General features: G+C 41.9%; 3 protein-coding genes across 8 annotated transcripts; all 3 read right to left on the bottom strand.

Annotated features, from left to right (window-relative positions):
• Positions 1-1,088: 1,088 nt before the first annotated feature.
• On the bottom strand, positions 1,089-9,406 carry LOC134076627 (perforin-1-like). 6 transcript variants are annotated; one of them, XM_062531773.1, is made up of 6 exons: positions 7,853-9,406; positions 7,517-7,585; positions 5,397-5,925; positions 5,093-5,231; positions 4,753-4,970; positions 1,089-4,286 (listed from the first exon to the last, which is right to left on the bottom strand). In XM_062531773.1, the coding sequence occupies exons 3-6, from the start codon at positions 5,915-5,917 to the stop codon at positions 3,425-3,427; spliced, it is 1,740 nt and encodes a 579-aa protein (XP_062387757.1). In that variant the 5' UTR covers positions 5,918-5,925; positions 7,517-7,585; positions 7,853-9,406; the 3' UTR covers positions 1,089-3,424. The 6 variants fall into 6 exon arrangements, with proteins under 6 accessions (XP_062387757.1, XP_062387759.1, XP_062387758.1 ...); XM_062531775.1 differs by having other exon boundaries at positions 5,397-5,904; XM_062531774.1 differs by having other exon boundaries at positions 8,517-9,406.
• A 31-nt stretch (positions 9,407-9,437) lies between these two features.
• Positions 9,438-15,615, bottom strand: LOC134076626 (perforin-1-like). The gene is made up of 5 exons (XM_062531768.1): positions 15,399-15,615; positions 12,759-13,331; positions 12,452-12,590; positions 12,138-12,355; positions 9,438-10,419 (listed from the first exon to the last, which is right to left on the bottom strand). The coding sequence occupies exons 2-5, from the start codon at positions 13,277-13,279 to the stop codon at positions 9,534-9,536; spliced, it is 1,764 nt and encodes a 587-aa protein (XP_062387752.1). The 5' UTR covers positions 13,280-13,331; positions 15,399-15,615; the 3' UTR covers positions 9,438-9,533.
• Positions 15,616-17,066: 1,451 nt separating this feature from the next.
• Positions 17,067-20,297, bottom strand: LOC134076091 (perforin-1-like). Its single transcript, XM_062531091.1, is given in 5 exon segments — positions 17,067-17,535; positions 17,537-18,043; positions 19,143-19,357; positions 19,484-19,622; positions 19,777-20,297. Coding segments are annotated over 5 exon segments (1,755 nt in total). The 3' UTR covers positions 17,067-17,162.
• Positions 20,298-21,130: the final 833 nt, after the last annotated feature.

The following is a 21,130-nucleotide window of genomic DNA, read 5'->3' as shown; positions in this document are numbered from 1 at the left end:
ATCCACGATTCAATTTTAGAATTTGTCCTGGTTTGGCCTAAATATGGTAGGCTATCTTCACTCTTAGTCGTTTACAAAATGGCACCATTGTTGTGTTTATTGTGTAGCCTATAATTGGAGTAGATATTTAAGGTTTTGTATATGTTCCACTGCACACTATATTGCCAAAAGTATGGGGGCACCTGTCTTGACCCCCATATGAACTTAAGTGACATTCCATTCTTAATCCATAGGGTTTAATATGACGTCGGTCCACTATTTGCAGCTATAACAGTTTCACTCTTCTGGGAAGGCTTTCCACAAGGTTTAGGAGTGTGTTTTTGACTTTGGATTTTTTGAGCATTCTTCCAGATGCACATTTGTGAGGTCACACACTGATGTTGGGCAAGGAGACTGATGTTGGGCAAGGAGACTGGCTCTCAGTCTGCGCTCTAATTCATGGGTTGGTAGTTCGTGGGTTGAGGTCAAGACTCTGTGCAGGCCAGTCAAGTTCATCCACACCAAACTCTGTCATCCATGTCTTTATGGACCTTGCTTTGTGCACTGGTGCACAGTCATGTTGAAACAGGAAGGGGCCATCCCCGAGCTGGGCTTGGCCTCTTAGTTCCAGTGAAAGGAACTCTGAAAGCTTCAGCATTAACCAAGACATTTTGGACAATTCCATGCTCCCAACTTTATGGGAACAGTTTGGGGATGGCCCCTTCCTGTACTAATATGACTGTGCACCAGTGCACCAAGCAAGGTTTATAAAGACATAGTTTGGTGTGGATTTTGAACAGTAGTGCGACAGAAAATCCTAATGTTTTGGTATTTTTAGCTGACGGGTGAGCTCTCTGACCTTGGCAGTGGCTTGGCAGTGACCCTGATTGTTACGTGATCAGCAGATGATCAGGTGGGAAGGGGACATATATACTGCTATCATGAGTATTGCTATGTCTATACTTTGTGTCTAAATACTGAGTTTTATACGAACTGAAACCACTTGTTTTTAATTGTCACCCCACCTAAATGGCACGGTAACAAGCGACCAAACCCACATTGATACAGTTAGTAAAAGTTTTATTTGTAGAAATAAAAAAGGAGTTGACCCAAAGTGCTTTACAGGTGAGACAAACAAGTAGAAAATACAGCATATGTGAATAGAAGGAATAAAGATTCAAATACGACCTACAGAATAATATATGAATATGAATTAAAATAACACAGTAAATACAAAAAGTTGCTAGAAAGAAAATAAAAAATAAAATAAAAAGTAAGCAACAGGTATACTGTGTGTGTGTGTGTGTGTGTGTGTGTGTGTGTGGGTCTATCTGACTATCTTATTTTTAAAAAAAAATGATAAATCTAAATGAGTCCATTGGTGTTATTTGATAATACGACTTTGATGACTGATGGCTACACCACCTTGATGGGCTGGCTCAATGCAGATCCTTGAGGCAAACATTTCGTAATGTAGAATTGTTGGCGAGTAACATCTTCTGTTCCTTATCAGCCAAGCGGGTCTACCATGCCCATCAAATATCATGTGCCCCAGTGTCCAGGGAATCGTTGAAGAAAAAGACACTATTATTCGGCAGATATGTCATTAATTACCACACCGCTGTGCACAAGGTTTAATAAATATGCAGCGCATGGCCGGTTGCACAATAGGGCTCATGACGTGAATACATAAGGGACAATGTACAGTGCAACTGGAAAGTTTTCAGACCCTTTCAAGTTTCCACATTCTGTTATGTTTCAGGCTCATCTCAAAATGTATTGAATTATTTTCATCAATCCACACACAATACTACACAAAAAGCAGATGCTTGGAGATAGGAGTTAAAAAGAAGTAAAGACCCTGTGTGTGTGTGTGTGTGTGTGTGTGTGTGTGTGTGTGTGTGTGTGTGTGTGTGTGTGTGTGTGTGTGTGTGTGTGTGTGTGTGTGTGTGTGTGTGTGTGTGTGTGTGTGTGTGTGTGTGTGTGTGTGTGTGTGTGTGTGTGTGTGTGTGTGTGGATAGATGGACAGAAAATGTAATATGTTCTTTGCATTCCTATGTATCATTTCAGGCAATCAAAACAAGATTAGCAGACATGCTGGAAAAGTGAGGCTGCTGTGACTCTGCCCAAGTTCAAACTACGTTGCTTGCGGACACAGGAGAGGAAGGACAAGGCCAAGGCAAGTCTGCTGGCAGAGTGCCATACAATTGTCCTAGACCAAGACCAGCAAGTACGGTAGGTACCAGCACCAACATCCACCTCAGCACAGACTCAGCCACAGAAGATGAGTTATTTTCCTTTGATGAGACCTCTGCTACGGCTGAAGCTTGATGGTGTTTTAAGCCCCCAACATAGTCATCCAGGCAACACTGCCATCATCGACTTAAAGGCACCTAAGCCTAACCCTAACCCTAATCCTAACCCTAACCCTAACCTAAACTTAACCCTAGTGCCCTCCAGGCAGCACTGCCTTGAAGACAATGTTGAGGGCTTAAAACACCAAGAAACACTGGAAAGCCAATTTGCAGATTATTTCAAATCAGGAGCACACAGGATAGACTCTCTTAATGGACTTGCACTGATAAAGAAAATTTCACTCAGATATAATACAGTCACTCCGTCCAGTCCACCACTAGAGAGACTTTTCAGGCCTGGGGATTCCAAAGAGGAACAAGCTCTTTGAGCAGAAGTTTGAGAATGTTTTAAGATACAACCACTGGTTTACAGTAATAGCTATGATGAATCATAAGATGGATCGGTGGCTCAGATGGATTGATGGATGGCTTGGATGGATCAGGAATGGTTATGATGGTTTGATGCCTGGGTTGGTTGGGTGGATGGATGGATGGATGGATGGCTAGGGTGAATGGATGGAAGGATGAATGAATGCATGAATGGATGAGTGGTAGTAAGGAGTGTATGGATGAGAGATGAATGAATGGATGTTCAGGAGCTAAAGTTGAATTTTTTTGGCAAATAACAGTGATTGATATATGAATAGAGGCAGAGGGAATTACAACAGCCTCTATTGTGAGCACTTTGTGTATTATACAAATTGAGCTACACTAACGATAGTCATAATATAATAGAAAAAATATATTAGAAATAGCTTCATAAACTGCAAAACTGTCATTCAGTGTAATGGTCTGCACTTACACACATCTTTATATAAATATACAAAATGCTAAATAAAAGTATATATTAGTTTTCTTGACATTTTGTAATGAGTATTGACATTTGTATTTATTGTTTTGGTTTAATACTAAAACAAAACAATAAATAGCCACTCTCAGACATAAGGTCTGGACAATTCCCTGGTAATAATGCTTGCAAACAGGCTACGTGGAATGCTTGGAGAGCCCTTATTTCTAGGCACAAACTGAATGTGAGACTACACACTCTCCTGTGTAGTCTTTCTGCAGTATGTAGTCAGTGTTGCTCCTGTTCACACGTTTTTACTGTGACAGTCAGAAAGGGGCCAATGTTCATCCTCAAAGACTCCCATTTTCTTCAGCATATCCTTCGGTATGGGTCGGGCGTGACGAGACACGTACAGCCTCTCCAGGTGACTGTTCATGGGAGAGCTCACATACTCAGAGCAGGACGGGCCACTCAGGCTTGGGCCACAGGTCACTTGGAGTTTGTAGAAGAACATTCCATGGTTCAGGCGACACACATCCTCCTTGGACCCTTCCTTGAGGTTCACTGTGCAAGCTCCGAGCAGGTCGTCATCCCACTTGCTGTCCTCGTCCCACACCTCGAACCTCACCATGCTGGTCTGAGAGAGGATGACGTCACCGATATCAAAGGCCATGTTCCACTGGGGCCAGTTGTTATTCCAAATCACAGGGGTTCTTGCCAGTTGTATGTTCTGAGAGTTGAAGACCTTCACGTAGCCGTCTGTACCTGAGGTGGTGTCTCCCCACAACCCAGTGGCCTTCACTGCAGTGATAATGACCCGAGCGAGACCACGTTTAACAGGACAACAGTTGTTTCCTACACCAGGATCACCATGGCAACTGCAGGCACAGGGCTCCTTTGGGTTTCTTTTGACACCAGACTTGCAGGGCTCTGAGCAGTTCTGCCAGAGTCCACTCTCTAAAATGTAATGCTTAATTGCTTTGCGTAGTTGTTTTCTCACGGTAAGGTTGGGGGCCAGCAACTCATGAAGGGGATCCAGTGAATAGGAGATCACACCTGGGTTGACAGGCACAGAGGAAAGCCACTCCTTGTAGGCGGCAGGGTCTTTGTTTGCAGAGAAGAGAAGGTCAGGTTCAGTGGTGTGGCCACCAAAAACCTCTGTGAACCTTATGAAAGAATTTGGGAGGGGAAAACAAAACAATCAAAAAACAATGAGACCCTCTCAGCTACTGAAGCTTTAGTTGGGCAATTGCCCACCCACACCCTTTAATAATCTACCCAGAGTGTTGACAAATGCAAGATAATTGCATCATTATTATAATATTTTATGCACCCCCACACACTACACACAAACACACACATTAATAATGCCCACCCAAAATGTTAATGTGACGGAGTACCGTCACTACAGTTGATTATGCGCTCTGACTGCCATTCCAACGGGCCTGGCTCTTTGTCGTTGCGTTCAAACTACAGGGTTAGTACTCCAAACCAAGACCAGGTGGGGTCACTGCTCTCTCTCTTCGCTACAGTTACTCTGAATAATTCCCTTGCCCTGGGCTTTCATTCTGTTGTATTTAAAATATTCAAGTGACGTTGAATTAAAAGTCATCCAAAATACTCCAGGCTCACCTGTCGCTGAATCTGCTGGAGAAGCTGTTCTTGCTCTCTGTCTTGTCCTTCGTCTCCTGACAGTGCTTCGTCTCAGCCCTTGCCGAGCCTCTGCCTCCAATGCTGGCTTCAGCCTCCACGTCGAGACACATCTTGATCTCGTCTGAGCTCAGGCCCTGTAGAGAGGCCATGCACTGCCTGATGCTGGTCACCGACTGCACCATCCCACCCAGAGTCACCTGTGCATCAGAGACATAATCTCATTTTCCATCCATGTCTATCACTCGTTATCACATCCATGTCTTTTCTACACAACCCATGTTGGTTGATGTGTTTGGATGTGTATGGCTGTCACACTTACTTTAGGTATGAAATGAGTGCCAAAGTTATTGATTAGTTTGTAGAAAGCCTGTTTGGTCTTTCCGGTGTATTTCTTTGGAAGTTGATTAATGGCATACTGGAACTCTGGGTGTAGTTGGGGTTGGTTGGATACTCTATAGCTGTACATGTCAAAAAAGAAAAAGAGTAAAGTTTATCTTTAGAATCAGTCTTCAACTGTTGGTCTTCATATCTCAATGTGATTCTTTTTGTGGTTGCACACACTACAACATCAATATGACAGCCCAGTGGTGACTGTCATGGATAAAAAGAATACCTGACTGTACCTGTAGTAGCTACATGACATCTTCTGTTGAGAAAATGTGAATTTGTCCCTTTTCGTCTTCTCCATTGAGTATTCCGACAACTTGGAGTTAGTGCCAGCAAGCATCAGCGATGCAGATCCTAAATTCAAACCAACTTTCCAGTTGTTCTCCACATTAGAGGCACTGGAACTGACCAAGGACTCACTGGACTGATACAGTGAGCTGGCCACCTTCATGCTGCATTTCTGACTGGGTCGCCAGTCCACCACAGCTGCTGGGATTTTCTGCATCTTGCCCTCTTCATACGGGTTCTTGCACAGCATGCAGGTGTTGTTCTCCCGTCTCCATAGGTTCATGTCGATGACAAAGGCTCCTTTGCGCTGCATCTTGGTGATGTCAAAGCCTTCACCGGCCAGGTTGGATCCTGGGGCAAACTCGGCCGCTTTGCACTCACGGGGGGAGCCTCTGGTGCAGGATGGGCTAGTTTGGGGTATGAGGGCCAGGTAGACAGCTACCAGAAAGGTAATGGCTGAAAAACCCATAGTCAAACCTGAAATTTTAATTTGAAACCTTAACTTTGATATCTTTTCTTTTGTGTTCATTCACAAGCTGTTATTAACAGGTTATTTGTTCCAGTAATCCTGTAAAATCTAAAACGGATAGTTCCAGTCCGATTATGATTGGCTCTGCGCCTAACAATGCCCCTTAGCTGTTCTAAAATCAGTGTAAACTACAGCCTCTCGGGGCTTAAGTTATGGCTTAAATATAACATTCCATTATTTCAAAACAAATGTATAATTTTGTCCAGTATTTCTTAAATTATTTGTTAGCACTGAGATTGAAAAAAGTCAACTTAATGCAAAGCATTGTCTATGCTTCTACCCACTTTAGCCTCATGTGCCCTAGGGTGAACTAGGCCTTGGCCTCTGACCACAGGACATTGAGCGATACAGTAGTGTATAATTATTGTATGGGCTCAGGAAAGCTAACAATACCATTGTCTCCACCAGGGGTTGGCAAGCAACTTTGGCCGCGGGCCAATATTTTTCATGGCCAATAGACGGCTGGCCGCAGGCCAGAGTAGGCTCTACTAATATTTAAACTCAGCTCCGGTCTATTAGTCCACACGCGTTAGTGAGGATCGTACTACAGGAGTGTACTAGGAGAAAACGTCTTGGTAAAAAAGTCTAAAGAAGGAAGTTTTACCGCGAATGTAGAACCTATTAAGAGGAATAGAAAGAAAATGTGGCATTCATCTTACCCGGTTTCTCAAATGCAATGAATATCAGATGGCACTAGCCTACGAGACAGAGTACCTTCAAGGTAGCCAATCTGCTCCAGATAGTGCCATAAAAGCGCAACTTTGAAGCGCTGGCAGAGGGCTACGCACAGAGTAGACTTACCACTAAACATTAGACATTTGATGGAGGTGCAGATTATATCTTAATTGCGTCCGTCGGTCTAAGACCAATTTTAGACGACTGCAGGACTTGCAAAATAGGTCCGCTATTTGGCCGTCTAATCATGACCCCATTTGGACGTCAATTAGCCTGGGTCTTCCCATCTTGCCTTGCGTATTACAACAGTATGGCTTCATAGTAGAAGAGTCCAGATACTAAAATGGCCTGCTTATAGTCCAGACCTGTCACATACATTGGGTGGGTCATGAAATGAAGAACAATTAAAAAAGACCCCAGACTGTTGAACAATTGAAATCCTATATTGGACAACAATGGGACAATATATCATAATCAAAACAAAAGAATTGAAGCATCACATGCCCCTCTCCTAACGAGACGTGTTGCTGACATCATGTCCAAAATGAACGTACAGAGAAAAAAACAATACAACATCTGCTTTTATTTACATTTTACACAGCATCCCAACTTTTTTGGAAAGTTGTGATGTAGTTTATGTGAAGTTAGGAAATCAAAGAAAAGCCTTGGCTAAGTTTGAATTAGTGCAAAAAGCATTACGCTATCCAACTAGTTGGATATGACATTGTAGAAGTTAATAACCATCTACAAGAGAAAGGGTGAGGCTTCAAGTTCTTTGGTTAAAAACTTGTTTAGTATTTAATTGTAATTAAATTACATTTAACCCAGAACTTCCTGGAATAGAAAAACACTTTATGTTACTACCTTGCAGGAGATGCCAAGTGACTTCAGTGTGTAAAAGACAGGAAACTTAAGTGACAAAGAAACCCATACCTGAGGAACCACAAAAAACAGAAAACTTCAAAAGTGTATGTGTGTACAGGCATGCCATCACATTACATCCTGTTCAACTTCGAAGTCCAAACGTTTCGCTTTAAAAGATTTTGATGTGCAAAAACTTTTGTTTTGCAAGTAACATTTTTAGACAAAACAGTTTGGTCTGCAAGCAGTTTAGCATTTAATTCGAATTAAATTCAATTTAACCCAGAACTTCCTGGAATAGAAAAAGTCTTGTGAAAGAGTTGAACCTAAAAAGCCTACCTCGCAGGAGACGCCAAGACAGTAAAGCTTAAGTGAGAAATGGAAAGAAAAAGTGTGTGCATTCATATGTGTGTACAGGCGTGTGCGTGCCTGCAGGTGTTCTCTCTGCATCTTCCAACCCAAACCCCTGTAGGAAGCAGCAGACACGGGGGACACGAGTCCCAATTTTTAGGACTTTTTCCTTTCAGGGTTTTTAGAGCATGTGAGAACATCATGAGAAAAGAGCTAATAAAGAACCTTTTGTGTCAACTATGTTTATTAGATATTCAATATTTCACTTTACAATACACAACAACAGTGTTTGTGTATCTAAGATCACCCCAAGATAACAGTAATGGCAAAGTTAGCAATGAAAGGCTTTTAAAAAGAACAATATCTTAAGTAGGCTAAACTCTGGGCCAACTTTCAACAAGTACACTCATTTGGGAATACAGACACACTAACAGGCATTGCACACATTAGAAAAAAGGGGAGGAAGAAAAAAACAAAGGGGTATTTATGATTAATATGGAACCATGCAATGGAGCCCTCATTTTCTCTAGGTCTCTTAACTAGTGAAAGGTTCAATATTACTTTTGCATTTAATTCTAATTAAATAATTTGCCCCAGAACTTGCTGGAATAGACCCTTGATAGAACTCTTTATCTTCATAATGAAAGCCTACCTTGCAGAAGACGCCAAGTGACTTCAGTGTGCAAAAGACAAAGCACAAGTGACAAATAGAAAGAAACCCATAACCTGAGAAGCCACAAAACCCCCAAGAGGACTTCAAAAGTGTGTACAAGGGCATGCGCGTCTGCAGGTATTCACTCGGTGTCTTCTAACCCAAACCCAAGTATTTTTGCCAATTATGTTTATTAGACAATCAATATTTCACTTAAAAATGCACAGTATCAGTGTTTGTGTACCTATCACCCAAAGATAACAGTAATGCCAACATTAGCAGTGAAAGGCTTATAAAAGAACAATATCTTAAGTAGGCTAAACTCTGGGCCAACTTTCATCATGTACACTCATTTTGGAATACAGACACACTAACAGACCTTGCACAGATTAGAAAAAGGGGCGGGAAAAAACAAAGGGTGTGTTTATGATTAATATGGAACCATGCAATGTAGCCCTCATCATCTCTAGCTTAGAATAGGATAAAATGTCTCATAACTAGTGAAAAGTTCAATATTTATTTTGCATTTAATTCTAATTAAAGGAACTGTATGTAGGATTTTGCCCAAAACTAGTACTGTAATTACTTCATCTGGTAGGATTTAAGAGGTTTAATACAACCAATCAATCAAATTTCCATTAAAAAACAGATCAAGCTTAAATGCAGGATTGAGAATTACTGCTTTTAATTATCCAAGCCTGTAGCCACACCAGGCCAGTAAAAGGACCTGCAGTGTCTAATCAGATGCATAATCTAGAGACTTTACGGTAATTTTGTCAGAATAATGCTGCATAATAAAGCATTGTACATACTACTACATTATAGCAAAAATACTCAAGAAATAAACAAGGTTTTAGAATATATCATTGCATGTTACACAGCAATTATAACTGCCTACCCCACCCCCCCACCCTCGGCCCCAATATTTAAATCAACTCGATTGCAACTCAAACCATGAATATTAATAAGAGAAAAGGATACCCGAATCGCTTATTTACACAATTATTTTGTAATCAATTAAATCTCCTGTTTCTTGTGTTGTGCATTTGGGTCCTCTCTCAGGTTAATCATGATAGGATGTTCATTCCCAAAGACTCCCATTTTCTGCAGCATTTCATTCGGTATGGGTCGGGCATGACGAGATACGTACAGCTTCTCCAGGTGACTGTTCATGGGAGAGCTCACATACTCAGAGCAGGATGGGCCACTCAGGCTTGGGCCACAGATCACTTTGAGTTTGTAGTAGAACATTCCATGGTTCAGTCCACATGCATTCTCCTTGGTCCCCTCCATGAGGTTCACTGTGCAAGTTCCGAGCAGGTCGTCATCCCACTTGCTGTCCTCATCCCACACCTCGAACTTCACTATGCTGGTCTGAGAGAGGATGACATCACCGATATCAAAGGTCATGTGCCACTGAGGGGAGTTCTTGTTCCAAATCACAGGGGTTCTTGCCAGTTGCATGTTCTGAGAGTTGAAGACCTTCACGTAAGCATCTGTAGCAGTGAAGAAGTCGCCCCACAACCCAGTGGCCCTCACTGCAGTGATAGCGACCCGAGCAAGACCACGTTTAACAGGACAGCAGTCACTGCCTACACCAGGATCACCATGGCAACTGCAGACACAAGGCTCCTTTGGGTTTCTTTTGACACCAGACTTGCAGGGCTCTGAGCAGTTCTGCCAGAGTCCACTCTCTAATATGTAATGCTTAATTGCTTTGCGTAGTTGTTTTCTCACGGTAAGGTCGGGGGCCAGCAACTCATGAAGGGGATCCAGTGAATAGGAGATCATGTCGGGGTTGATTGGCAGGGAGGAAAGCCACTCCTTGTAGGCGGCTGGGTCTTTGTCTGCAGAGAAGAGAAGGTCCGGTTCAGTGGTGTGGCCACCAAAGACCTCTGTGAACCTTGGATGAATTTGGAGGAAAAAAATTAGACCCTTGGCTGTTGAAGCTACTGTATAGGCACATGCCCACCCGCACCCTTTAAATGTCAAAATAATGTACCCAAAGCAGGGGTCTCAAACTGGCCTGGGCCCGCTCAAATCCGTGACTTGATCAAAATAATAATGTAACATGGCCCTTGAGGGTACTTTTAATTGTAACAAACAACGACACCGATTAAAACAGACGATAGATCCAAGTACGGTGACAAATCTCATTTGTACTCTCCACTAGTTGCCAGACATCCAGAGCTTTGAGTCAAGACCAAATTTGCTGCATACATTTCTTTATTTCATAGTTGGGCTGGCCCTGCGACTTATAGTCAGGTGCGAATTATATATGAAATTTAGCATGTTTTTGAATAATTCCGAAACGAAAGAGGAGTAAACATAAACCGTCTACAGTCGCCAGAGGACCCTCTAGGCTTGTAATAACCAGAGCAGTTATATAGTATATACACACAACTGTGCAGGCCTACCCCTGAAACATTAACTTAGAGACAGCTGGACTGGAAAGACTGGATAGACCTACAACCAAAGACTGGATAAATGTCTTTTCTTGTCCATGGATGCTGTGAAATCAATTTCTAAATAAGCCTCCCGCGAGTATTTGCTCTGCGGCTGGCTTGTTGTGACTCCACATCGTCCAAAATGCTTGATTGCATTGCATTCTCCACATTTTTAGCTACATTTTCGTGTACCATGATCAGCATTTTTGTTCACTGAATCTTTTGTAAATTTCTTTACAATTAACGCCAGGCCATATCGCCTGGCTCGCCTAGCTTTGCCTTTCATCCTTGGTGCACGTCCTTATAAAATCACATTGCCCAAAATGCTTGATTGCTTTATATTCTCCACATTTTAGCTAAGTTTTGGTGTACCACATTAGGTAGTAGTGTGAAGAGGCTCGAGCCCACATTAGCCGATCAGAATCCTGTAAATAGCAACAACATCAACTAATCACTTTCTCTGTTTGATTTCAACCGTATTTGCAAATGAAAAAAAGAAAACACGAAAAGGGTTGGCACCAACATTTTGCGACTGCTACCCTGAATGCATCCATGACCACCATAGCCAAATGAAAATGTAATGTAAAACCAATGTAAAACATTGGTCGCACTTTTTGCTGCCTAGAAGGAGCGTAGATTGCCTAAAACTCAGTTTTTCTTCTTAGTTTTCCTCAGTTCACATTCATACAAGAAATGAGAGTTTTCCTAAATCTCCACTTTTGCCTGAGTTTGTAGAAAGAATCGTTTTCTGGGGCGAAATCGCCGTTTGTATGTAAACGAAAGGCACAACGAAGGGAAAAGTCTCTGTTTTTCAAGATACCTGTGTATGTGTGAACGGGGCCTGAGTTTGAGACCCCTGACCCAAAGTGTATTTTGTGCAACCCCCCCACACAAAACACAAACACACACATTGATAACGCCCACGGAGTAATGTCACTACAGTTGAGTATGCGACTATGCGCTCTGACTGCCATAACAACAGGCCTGGCTTTTTGGTGTTGCGGTCAAGCTACAGGGTCAGTACTTCGGAGACCTGGGTTCAAGACCAGGTGGTGTCACTGCTCTCTCCCTTTGCTACAGTTACTTTGAATAAGGCCTCTGCCCTTCATTCAGTTGTATTTAACATATTCAAGTGAAGTTGAATTAAAGGTCATCCAAAATAGCCAAGGCTCACCTGTCGCTGAATCTGCTGGAGAAGCTGTTCTTGCTCTCTGTCTTGTCCTTCGCCTCCTGACAGTGCTTCATCTCAGCCCTTGCTGAGCCTCTGCTTGCAATGCTGGCTTCAGCCTCCACTTCAAGACACATCTTGATCTCATCTGAGGTCAGGCCCTGTAGAGAGGCCATGCACTGCCTGATGCTGGTCACCGACTGCACCATCCCACCCAAAGTCACCTGTGCATCAGAGACATAATCTCATTATCCATGCCCATCACGGCCTACGGCCCTGTTGGTTTCTGTGTTTGCCTGTGTATAGTGTGTCACACTTACTTTAGGTATGAAATGAGTGCCAAAGTTATTGATTAGTTTGTAGAAAGCCTGTTTGGTCTTTCTGGTGTATTTCTTTGGAAGTTGATTAATGGCATACTGGAACTCTGGGTGTAGTTGGGGTTGGTTGGATACTCTGTAGCTGAACATGTCAAAAAAGAAAAAGAGCAAAGTTTGTCTTTAGAATCAGTCTTCAACTGTTGGTCTTCTTTATATCTCAATGTGATTCTTTTTTTGGTTGCACACACTACAACATCAATATGACAGCCCAGTGGTGACTGTCATGGATAAAAAGAATACCTGACTGTACCTGTAGTAGCTACATGACATCTTCTGTTGAGAAAATGTGAATTTGTCCCTTTTTGTCTTCTCCATTGAGTATTCAGATAACTTTGAGTTAGTGCCAGCAAGCATCAGCGATGCGGATCCTAAATTCAAACCAACTTTCCAGTTGTTCTCCACATTAGAGGCACTGGAACTGACCAAGGACTCACTGGACTGATACATTGAGCTGGCCACCTTCATGCTGCATTTCTGATTGGGTCGCCAGTCCGCCACAGCTGCTGGGACTTTCTGCATCTTGCCCTCTTCATACGGGTTCTTGCACAGCATGCAGGTGCTGTTCTCCCGTCTCCATAGGTTCATGTCGATGACAAAGGCTCCTTTGCGCTGCATCTTGGTGATGTCGAAACCTTCACCTGCCAGGTTGGATCCTGGGGCAAACTCGGCCTCTTTGCACTCACGGGGGGAGCCTCTGGTGCAGGATGGGCTAGTTTGGGGTATGAGGGCCAGGTAGACAGCTACCAGAAAATAAATGATTGATAAATCCATGGTTGACGTCTTCAGTTTTATATGTGATTATGGCTCATTTGTCCCAGTAATCCTGTGAAATATAAGATATTATTTCAAAGCAAATTTTGTGTTAACCACTGTGATAGCAAACTTAATGCAAACCATTGCGTATGATTCCACCCACTTTACTCTCATGTGCCAAGGGGTGAACTAGGCCTTGGCCTCTGACCACAGGACATTGCACGATACAGTAGTGTATATCACCATCATTGAAAATTGCTAAGAGTTTAAGTAAAGATTATTCAGTCTGTCAACATGAGAGCAATGTGGTATGTGAACAGAACTTGCAATGAGTTCCAGGCGGAGCGCGAATTACCCCACCATAATTGGAGGGTACTGCTCATAGTTTGATTTATGGGAGGTACTGGGGGTTACATTTAATAAATGAAGGTTGTATAATAACACATTTTAAACAAGCTAGACATCTGCTGCTTACATTTACCCATGCATGTCAGCAGCAAACCAAATTTAGCCTACCGGAGGAATTTACCAACGGTTATCAAACCCATACACAGACTAAATTGCCCAAGACTAAATTGGGTAATTGTATAGCCTATTTAAAGGCAGGCTTATTTCACACAAGGAGGATGCACGGAAGACCCAGAGATCCTGGGAAGTCGTAGAGTTTAATGTTTGTTTGTTTGTTTGTTTGCAATCTTCTGTCACCCTCTTTCCTCAAACACCACCTTATCCAGTGGCACACCTTCCTAAACATGGGATTGGCTGCCTCACAAACAAACTGAACAAGTCTGCTTCTTTTTAAACAGAACTGCTTGTTTCCTCTGCGTGCTACAAAAGCTCAATTCTATAGTGGCAACCGGGTGATTATGGCATAATTCTTTGCCTTGGTCTCGTCCATTCATTCTGAATAACAGGCCACCTTGGCGGCGTTTATCCCTTACTATCATGACACTAATTACTCTATTAGAGTTTAGATTTTTTTTTTTACCATGACTAAGGTAAGGTTCAGGGGAAAGCCTTAAAAATGTTTTTAGGAAAATGAGCAAACTGCTTTCTGCACATATTACAAAAGTATGGCTTCATAGAAGAAGAGTCCAGATACTAAAATGGCCTGTATAGTCCAGACCTCATGAAATGAAAAACATGATTAAAAAGCAACTGAGCAACTGAAGTCCTACAGTATACTGGACAAGAATGGGACAATATATCATTGTCAAAACTCCAAAACAAGAATTGAAGTATGATAAACTTTATGACAGGTGTTGCTGACATCAAGTTCAAAATGAACGTACATTCCCCCCCCCAAAAAAAGAATAATACAATATATTTAACACAGCATCCCAACTTTTTTTGTAAATGGCGATGTAATTTGTGAGTTTAGGAAATCAAAGAAAAGCCTTGGCTAACTTTGACTTAGTGCAAAAGCATTACGCTATCCAATTAGTTGAATATGACATTGTTCAAGTTAATAACCATCTATCATAAAAAGTGTGAGGCCTCAAGTTCTTTGGTTAAACATTTGTTTAGAATTTAATTGTAATTAAATTGAATTTAACCTAGAACCTCCTGGAATAGAAAAACTCTTTATGTTCAAAACGAAAGCCTACCTCGCTAGAGACGCCAAGACAGTAAAGCTTAAGTGACAAATGAAAAGAAACCCATAACCAGAAGAACCACAAAAAAACAGAAGATTTCAAAATATGAGTCTACAGGCGTGCACGTGCCTGCAGGTGTTCTCTCTGCATCTTCCAACCCAAACCCCAGTAGGAAGCAGTAGACACTGGGGACACAAGTCCCAATTTTTAAGACTTGAAACTTTTTTCTTTTAGGGTTTTTAGAGCATGTGAGAACATCATGAGAAAAGAGCTAATAAAGAACCTTTTGTGTCAACTATGTTTATTAGATATTCAATATTTCACTTTACAATACACAACAACATTGTGTGTGTCTAAGAACACCCCTAGATAACAGTAATGCCAAAGTTAGCAGTGAAAGACTTTTAAAAGAACAATATTTTAAGTAGGCTAAACTCTGGGCCAACTTTCAAGAAGTACACTCATTTGCGAATACAGACACACTAACAGGCATTGCACACATTAGAATGATAGAACTCTTTCTGTTCATAATGAAAGCCTACCTCGCAGAAGATGCCAAGAAACTTCAGTGTGCCAAAGACAAAGCGTTAGGCGTTACCCCAGAGGACTTCAAAAGAGGACTTCAAAAGTCTGTACAAGTGCATGCACGTGTGAACCCAGGAAGCAGCAGACTTGACTCAAGTCCCAATTTGTAGGACTTTTTCCTTTAATATGATCACAATGGTGGTTCACCCAGTCTAATGGAACCATGCAATGTACTGTAGCCCTCATCTTCTCTAGTTTAGAATAGGATAAAATGTCTTTTAACTATAAAGGTTCAATATTTATTTTGCATTTAATTCTAATTAAATAATTTGTCCCAGAACTTGCTGGAATAGACACTTGATAGAACTCTTTGTGATTAACCATGCAACATAGCCCTCATTGGAATAGGATAACCAATGAAAGGTTCAACAAAGAAACCTGCAGACTCCACAAAAGCAAGACAGCAGTACCGGTAATGCAAAAAGTCTATGGCATGACATTTTTACACTGAATACATAATGATAAAGCGTCATAAGAAAATACTGTAAAACCTTGTTTAATAGCCCATGCTTTTATTTGCTACAATCGCCAAACTCTGGCTGCTTGTATGTGGGCCAGGCACCTGTATGGGCAAAGGGAAATACCTTGAACTGAATTATTTAAAATCATATAAATATGTGTTTACTTCTACAAAAATTAAAAAATATTACATCTAGCTCTGATAATGTTCATGTTTGAGGAATGAAGTTCTCGAGGAGTGCAGTGTTTCCCATACATTGACTTATTTGTGGCGGCCCACCACAATATCGACACTGACCACCACACAATGATTTTATGTTGTACTACTTAAACTAGATGAACTCCTTTCATTGTAGAGCTATGCGCACCTTTGTGCAGCCTCTCTGTTCCTGAACAAACGTGCATGCACGTTTAAAGAATATTTTTTTAAAAATCCAGCGAGGATTGTTGTTGACTGTTGTTGACGACTGGCTAAATCGCAATTAAATCCAGTTACCATCATAAGTACGTTGCGCAAATGTGTTAAAATTTGCGCACAAACACACTACCACCACAAATAGAAATACATTCTATGGGAAACACTGGAGTGTGTTGGATTGATATTTTATATATATATAAAAAAAAATGTTTAATATGGTGGTAAATCTGAATGAATTTAAATGTGTTCTACTTCGGTGCTCATGGGTTTTGTTAAATTAGCTGAATTGTGGAGAATCTAACCAATCTAACCAGGTTTAAATGTCAAATATTTAAGAAACACCTTTCATCAGTGGATAATGTGCTGTGCACTCTAACTGTTTTGAGTGCAATATAATCACCATAGAACTAGCTGCAGATCATCTGGTAGGATTTAAGAGGTTTAATACAACCAAATAATTTCCATTAAAAAACAGATCAGGCTTAAATGCAGGATTGAGAATTACTGCTTTTGATTATCCAAGCCTGTAGCCACACCAGGCCAGTAAAAGGACCTGCAGTGTCTAATCAGGTGCATAATCTATAGACTTTACGGTAATTTTGTCAGAATAATGCTGCATAATAAAGCATTGTACATACTACTACATTATAGCAAAAATACTCAAGAAATTAACAAGGTTTTAGAATATATCATTGCATGTTATACAGCAATTATAGCTGCCTACCCCACCCCCCCCACCCTCGGCCCCAATATTTAAATCAACTCGATTGCAACTCAAACCATGAATATTAATAAGAGAAAAGGATACCCGAATCGCTTATTTACACAATTATTTTGTAATCAATTAAATCTCCTGTTTCTTGTGTTGTGCATTTGGGTCCTCTCTCAGGTTAATCATGATAGGATGTTCATTCCCAAAGACTCCCATTTTCTGCAGCATTTCATTCGGTATGGGTCGGGCATGATGAGATACGTACAGCTTCTCCAGGTGACTGTTCATAGGAGAGCTCCCGTACTCAGAGCAGGACGGGCCACTCAGACTTGGGCCACAGGACACTTCGAGTCTGTAGAAGAACATTCCGTAGTTTAGGCGACACATATCCTCCTTGGTCCCTTCCTTGAGGTTCACTGTGCAAGCTCCGAGCAGGTCGTCATCCCACTTGTTGTCCTCGTCCCACACCTCAAACCTCACCATGCGGGTCTGAGAGAGGATGACAAAGGTCAAAGGCCATGTTCCACTTAGGTGAGTTGTTGTTCCAAATCACAGGGGTTCTTGCCAGTTGCTTGTTCTGAGAGTTGAAGACCTTCACGTAGCCGTCTGTACCTGAGGTGGTGTCGCCCCACAACCCAGTGGCCTTTACTGCAGTGATAACGACCCGAGCAAGACCGCGGTTAACAGGACAACAGTTACTACCTACACCAGGATCACCATGGCAACTGCAGGCACAGGGCTCCTTTGGGTTTCTTTTGACACCAGACTTGCAGGGCTCTGAGCAGTTCTGCCAGAGTCCACTCTCTAAAATGTAATGCTCAATTGCTTTGCGTAGTTGTTTTCTCACGGTAAGGTTGGGGGCCAGCAACTCATGAAGGGGATCCAGTGAATAGGAGATCATGTCGGGGTTGATTGGCAGGGAGGAGAGCCAATCCTTGTAGGCGGCTGGGTCTTTGTCTGCAGAGAAGAGAAGGTCAGGTTCAGTGGTGTGGCCACCAAAGACCTCTGTGAACCTTAAGGAAGAATTTGGACAAAAATACAAAAAAATAATGAGTCCCTAGGCTACTGGAGCTATAGTTGGGCACATACCGACCGCACCCTTCTGAACCCCCTCACGCAACACACAAACACACAAACACACACATTAATAACGCCCACCAAAAATGTAACTGTGATGGAGTACCGTCATTACAGTTGGTTATGCACTCTGACTGTCGTAACAACAGGCCTGGCGGTCAAGCTGCAGGGTTAGTACCAAGACCAAGACCAGGTGGAGTCGCTGCTCTCTCCTTTCGCTACAATTACTTTGAATAATGCCCCTGCCCTGGGCTTTCATTCAGTTGAATTTAAAATAGGTCTGTCAAAATAACTTCATTTCAATTAAATAATTTAAGTCAGGACCACTTTGTCTCCAAGATAGCGTTATACTATTGCATGATATTCATTTTGGCGGTATGCTCTGTTCTGGGGCCTCCTGCCCTTCCATGTTCATACAGTACATGGAAAGCCCAAGGCAGGGAGAGCAGCAATAACCCCCCATGGGGTACAGAACAGAACAAACATCAATGTCAAGTCAGAAGTATGAGGGGGTTAAGGGGAGGAGGTAGGTGGCAAAATTGCAGAAAAAGCCACTGGCAGCAAATTGGTAAAGGTAGTTTAAATAAGCGCTCTGAATGATCTCCGCCAATGAAAGCAGGGCCTGGCCAATCAGCTGAGCTATTAGATTGACAGTAAGCTAGGCCATCCAGGCAAGCGAGACTCCGTAACCTGCCTGAACTAACGCTGTGGTCCATTTGAGAAAAATATCTGATTAAAAACATAACACAGATTAATCGATTGCCTTGCTTTCCGAAGCACTTTTGAATGTATTTCCTCAGCATATTAGATCATATTATAGATTGTATGGCCATTATTTGAACAGTGAAAATAATGAGAGAGTTTTTAATGTCAACTTTAATGTCACTAATGCTGATTATTCAATGATTCATTTGAATTGAAATATTCAATATACTCAAAATTCAAAATACTTTCCCTGCAAAATATATATATTTTTAATTGATTGACGGCTTAAAGTATTCAAGTGAAGCTGAATTCAAGGTCATCCAGGCTCACCTGTCGCTGAATCTGCTGGAGAAGCTGTTCTTGCTCTCTGTCTTGTCCTTCGTCTCCTGACAGTGCTTCGTCTCAGCATTGGCGCCTCTGCCTCCAATGCTGGCTTCAGCCTCCACTTCAAGACACATCTTGATCTCGTCTGAGCTCAGGCCCTGTAGAGAGGCCATGCACTGCCTGATGCTGGTCACCGACTGCACCATCCCGCCCAGAGTCACCTGCGCATCAGAGATAATCTCATTATCCTTACACGTCTATCACTCGTTATCACATCCATGTCTATTTTCTCCATGGCCCATGTTGGTTTCTGTGTGTGTTTGCCTTTGTATGGCTGTCACACTTACTTTAGGTATGAAATGAGTGCCAAAGTTATTGATTAGTTTGTAGAAAGCCTGTTTGGTCTTTCCGGTGTATTTCATTGGAAGTTGATTAATGGCATACTGGAACTCTGGGTGTAGTTGGGGTTGGTTGGATACTCTGTAGCTGTACGAAAAAGAGCAAAGTTTATCTTTAGAATCAGTCTTCAACTGTTGGTCTTCTTTATATCTCAATGTGATTCATTTAGTTGCACACACTACAACATCAATATGACAGCCCAGTGGTGACTGTCGTGGATAAAAAGAAGACCTGACTGTACCTGTAGTAGCTACATGACATCTTCTGTTGAGAAAATGTGAATTTGTCCCTTTTTGTCTTCTCCATTGAGTATTCAGACAACTTGGAGTTAGTGCCAGCAAGCATCAGCGATGCGGATCCTAAATTCAAACCAACTTTCCAGTTGTTCTCCACATTAGAGGCACTGGAACTGACCAAGGACTCACTGGACTGATACAGTGAGCTGGCAATCTTCATGCTGCATTTCTGACTGGGTCTCCAGTCCACCACAGCTGCTGGGATTTTCTGCATCTTGCCCTCTTCATACGGGTTCTTGCACAGCATGCAGGTGCTGTTCTCCCGTCTCCATAGGTTCATGTCGATGACGAAGGCTCCCTTGCGCTGCATCTTGGTGATGTCGAAGCCTTCTCCTGCCAGGTTGGATCCTGGGGCAAACTCGGCCTCTTTGCACTCACGGGGGGAGCCTCTGGTGCAGGATGGGCTAGTTTGGGGTATGAGGGCCAGTTGGAAAGCCAACAGACAGGTGATGGCTAAAACACCCATGACCAAATCTGAAAAGAAGTACTTTTCAGTACTTTTATTCTATTATAGCCTGGTCACGCCTACCTAGATCTCCTTTTAGGGAGATACTAGTCTGGAATGTCAAAATTCACTAACAATTCCATTGGTCTGCAGATTACCGGACCAATCAGCAATGAGAGGGGATGACAATACAGTTTCAAAATCGAAAGTGGCTTAGGTAAATTGTAGTAGCAACGCCTGCAAACATCAGATATTGCAGTCGGAAGTACAGTATGTACATTGATTTACAGCAAAGGTAACCACTCATGCATTGTTTCCTGACTGCCAATTCTATTTAGTGTCAATTTGTAAAGTTTAGGCATGTGAATGAGTTTTGTTTACCAGGCTAGACTTATTGGCTGTGACAACTGTGATTCTTTTCTTAGGTGACTGCAATAAATTTGATATGTAATATGTAAAAATATGTGTTCTGCATGTGTACTTCACTGCCATAATAATGTGAAGCGCTTTTCAGGATTATTTGTTATTGTTAAGTGATACCCTAATCCAGTATACTTATACTGTATAATAAATGAGTAATACTTTATAATGAGGGTACAATTCCTATTCTAGTAATGTTTAACTATTGTATGATACATGATCATGCAATTTAATTAATGGTGGAAGCATTGTGAATTCCTGTTGCTCATCATGATCAAGTCACTGTATATTGAAATATTAAACCTATGTCTATGATGCTCTCAGTGTTTCTAAATTCATAGCTATAATTACATGAACTAAAAGTAGGCCATCAGCTAATGCATAGGGCATTGTACAATCCAGGTATTTAGCAGTGAATTGCCTAGATGGATAAA

This window comes from Sardina pilchardus, chromosome 3 (assembly GCF_963854185.1).
Source record: "Sardina pilchardus chromosome 3, fSarPil1.1, whole genome shotgun sequence".
Classification (NCBI taxonomy): domain Eukaryota; kingdom Metazoa; phylum Chordata; class Actinopteri; order Clupeiformes; family Clupeidae; genus Sardina; species Sardina pilchardus.
The sequence above is the reverse complement of the archived record's forward strand: the minus strand, read 5'-3'. Positions and strand labels throughout refer to the sequence as shown.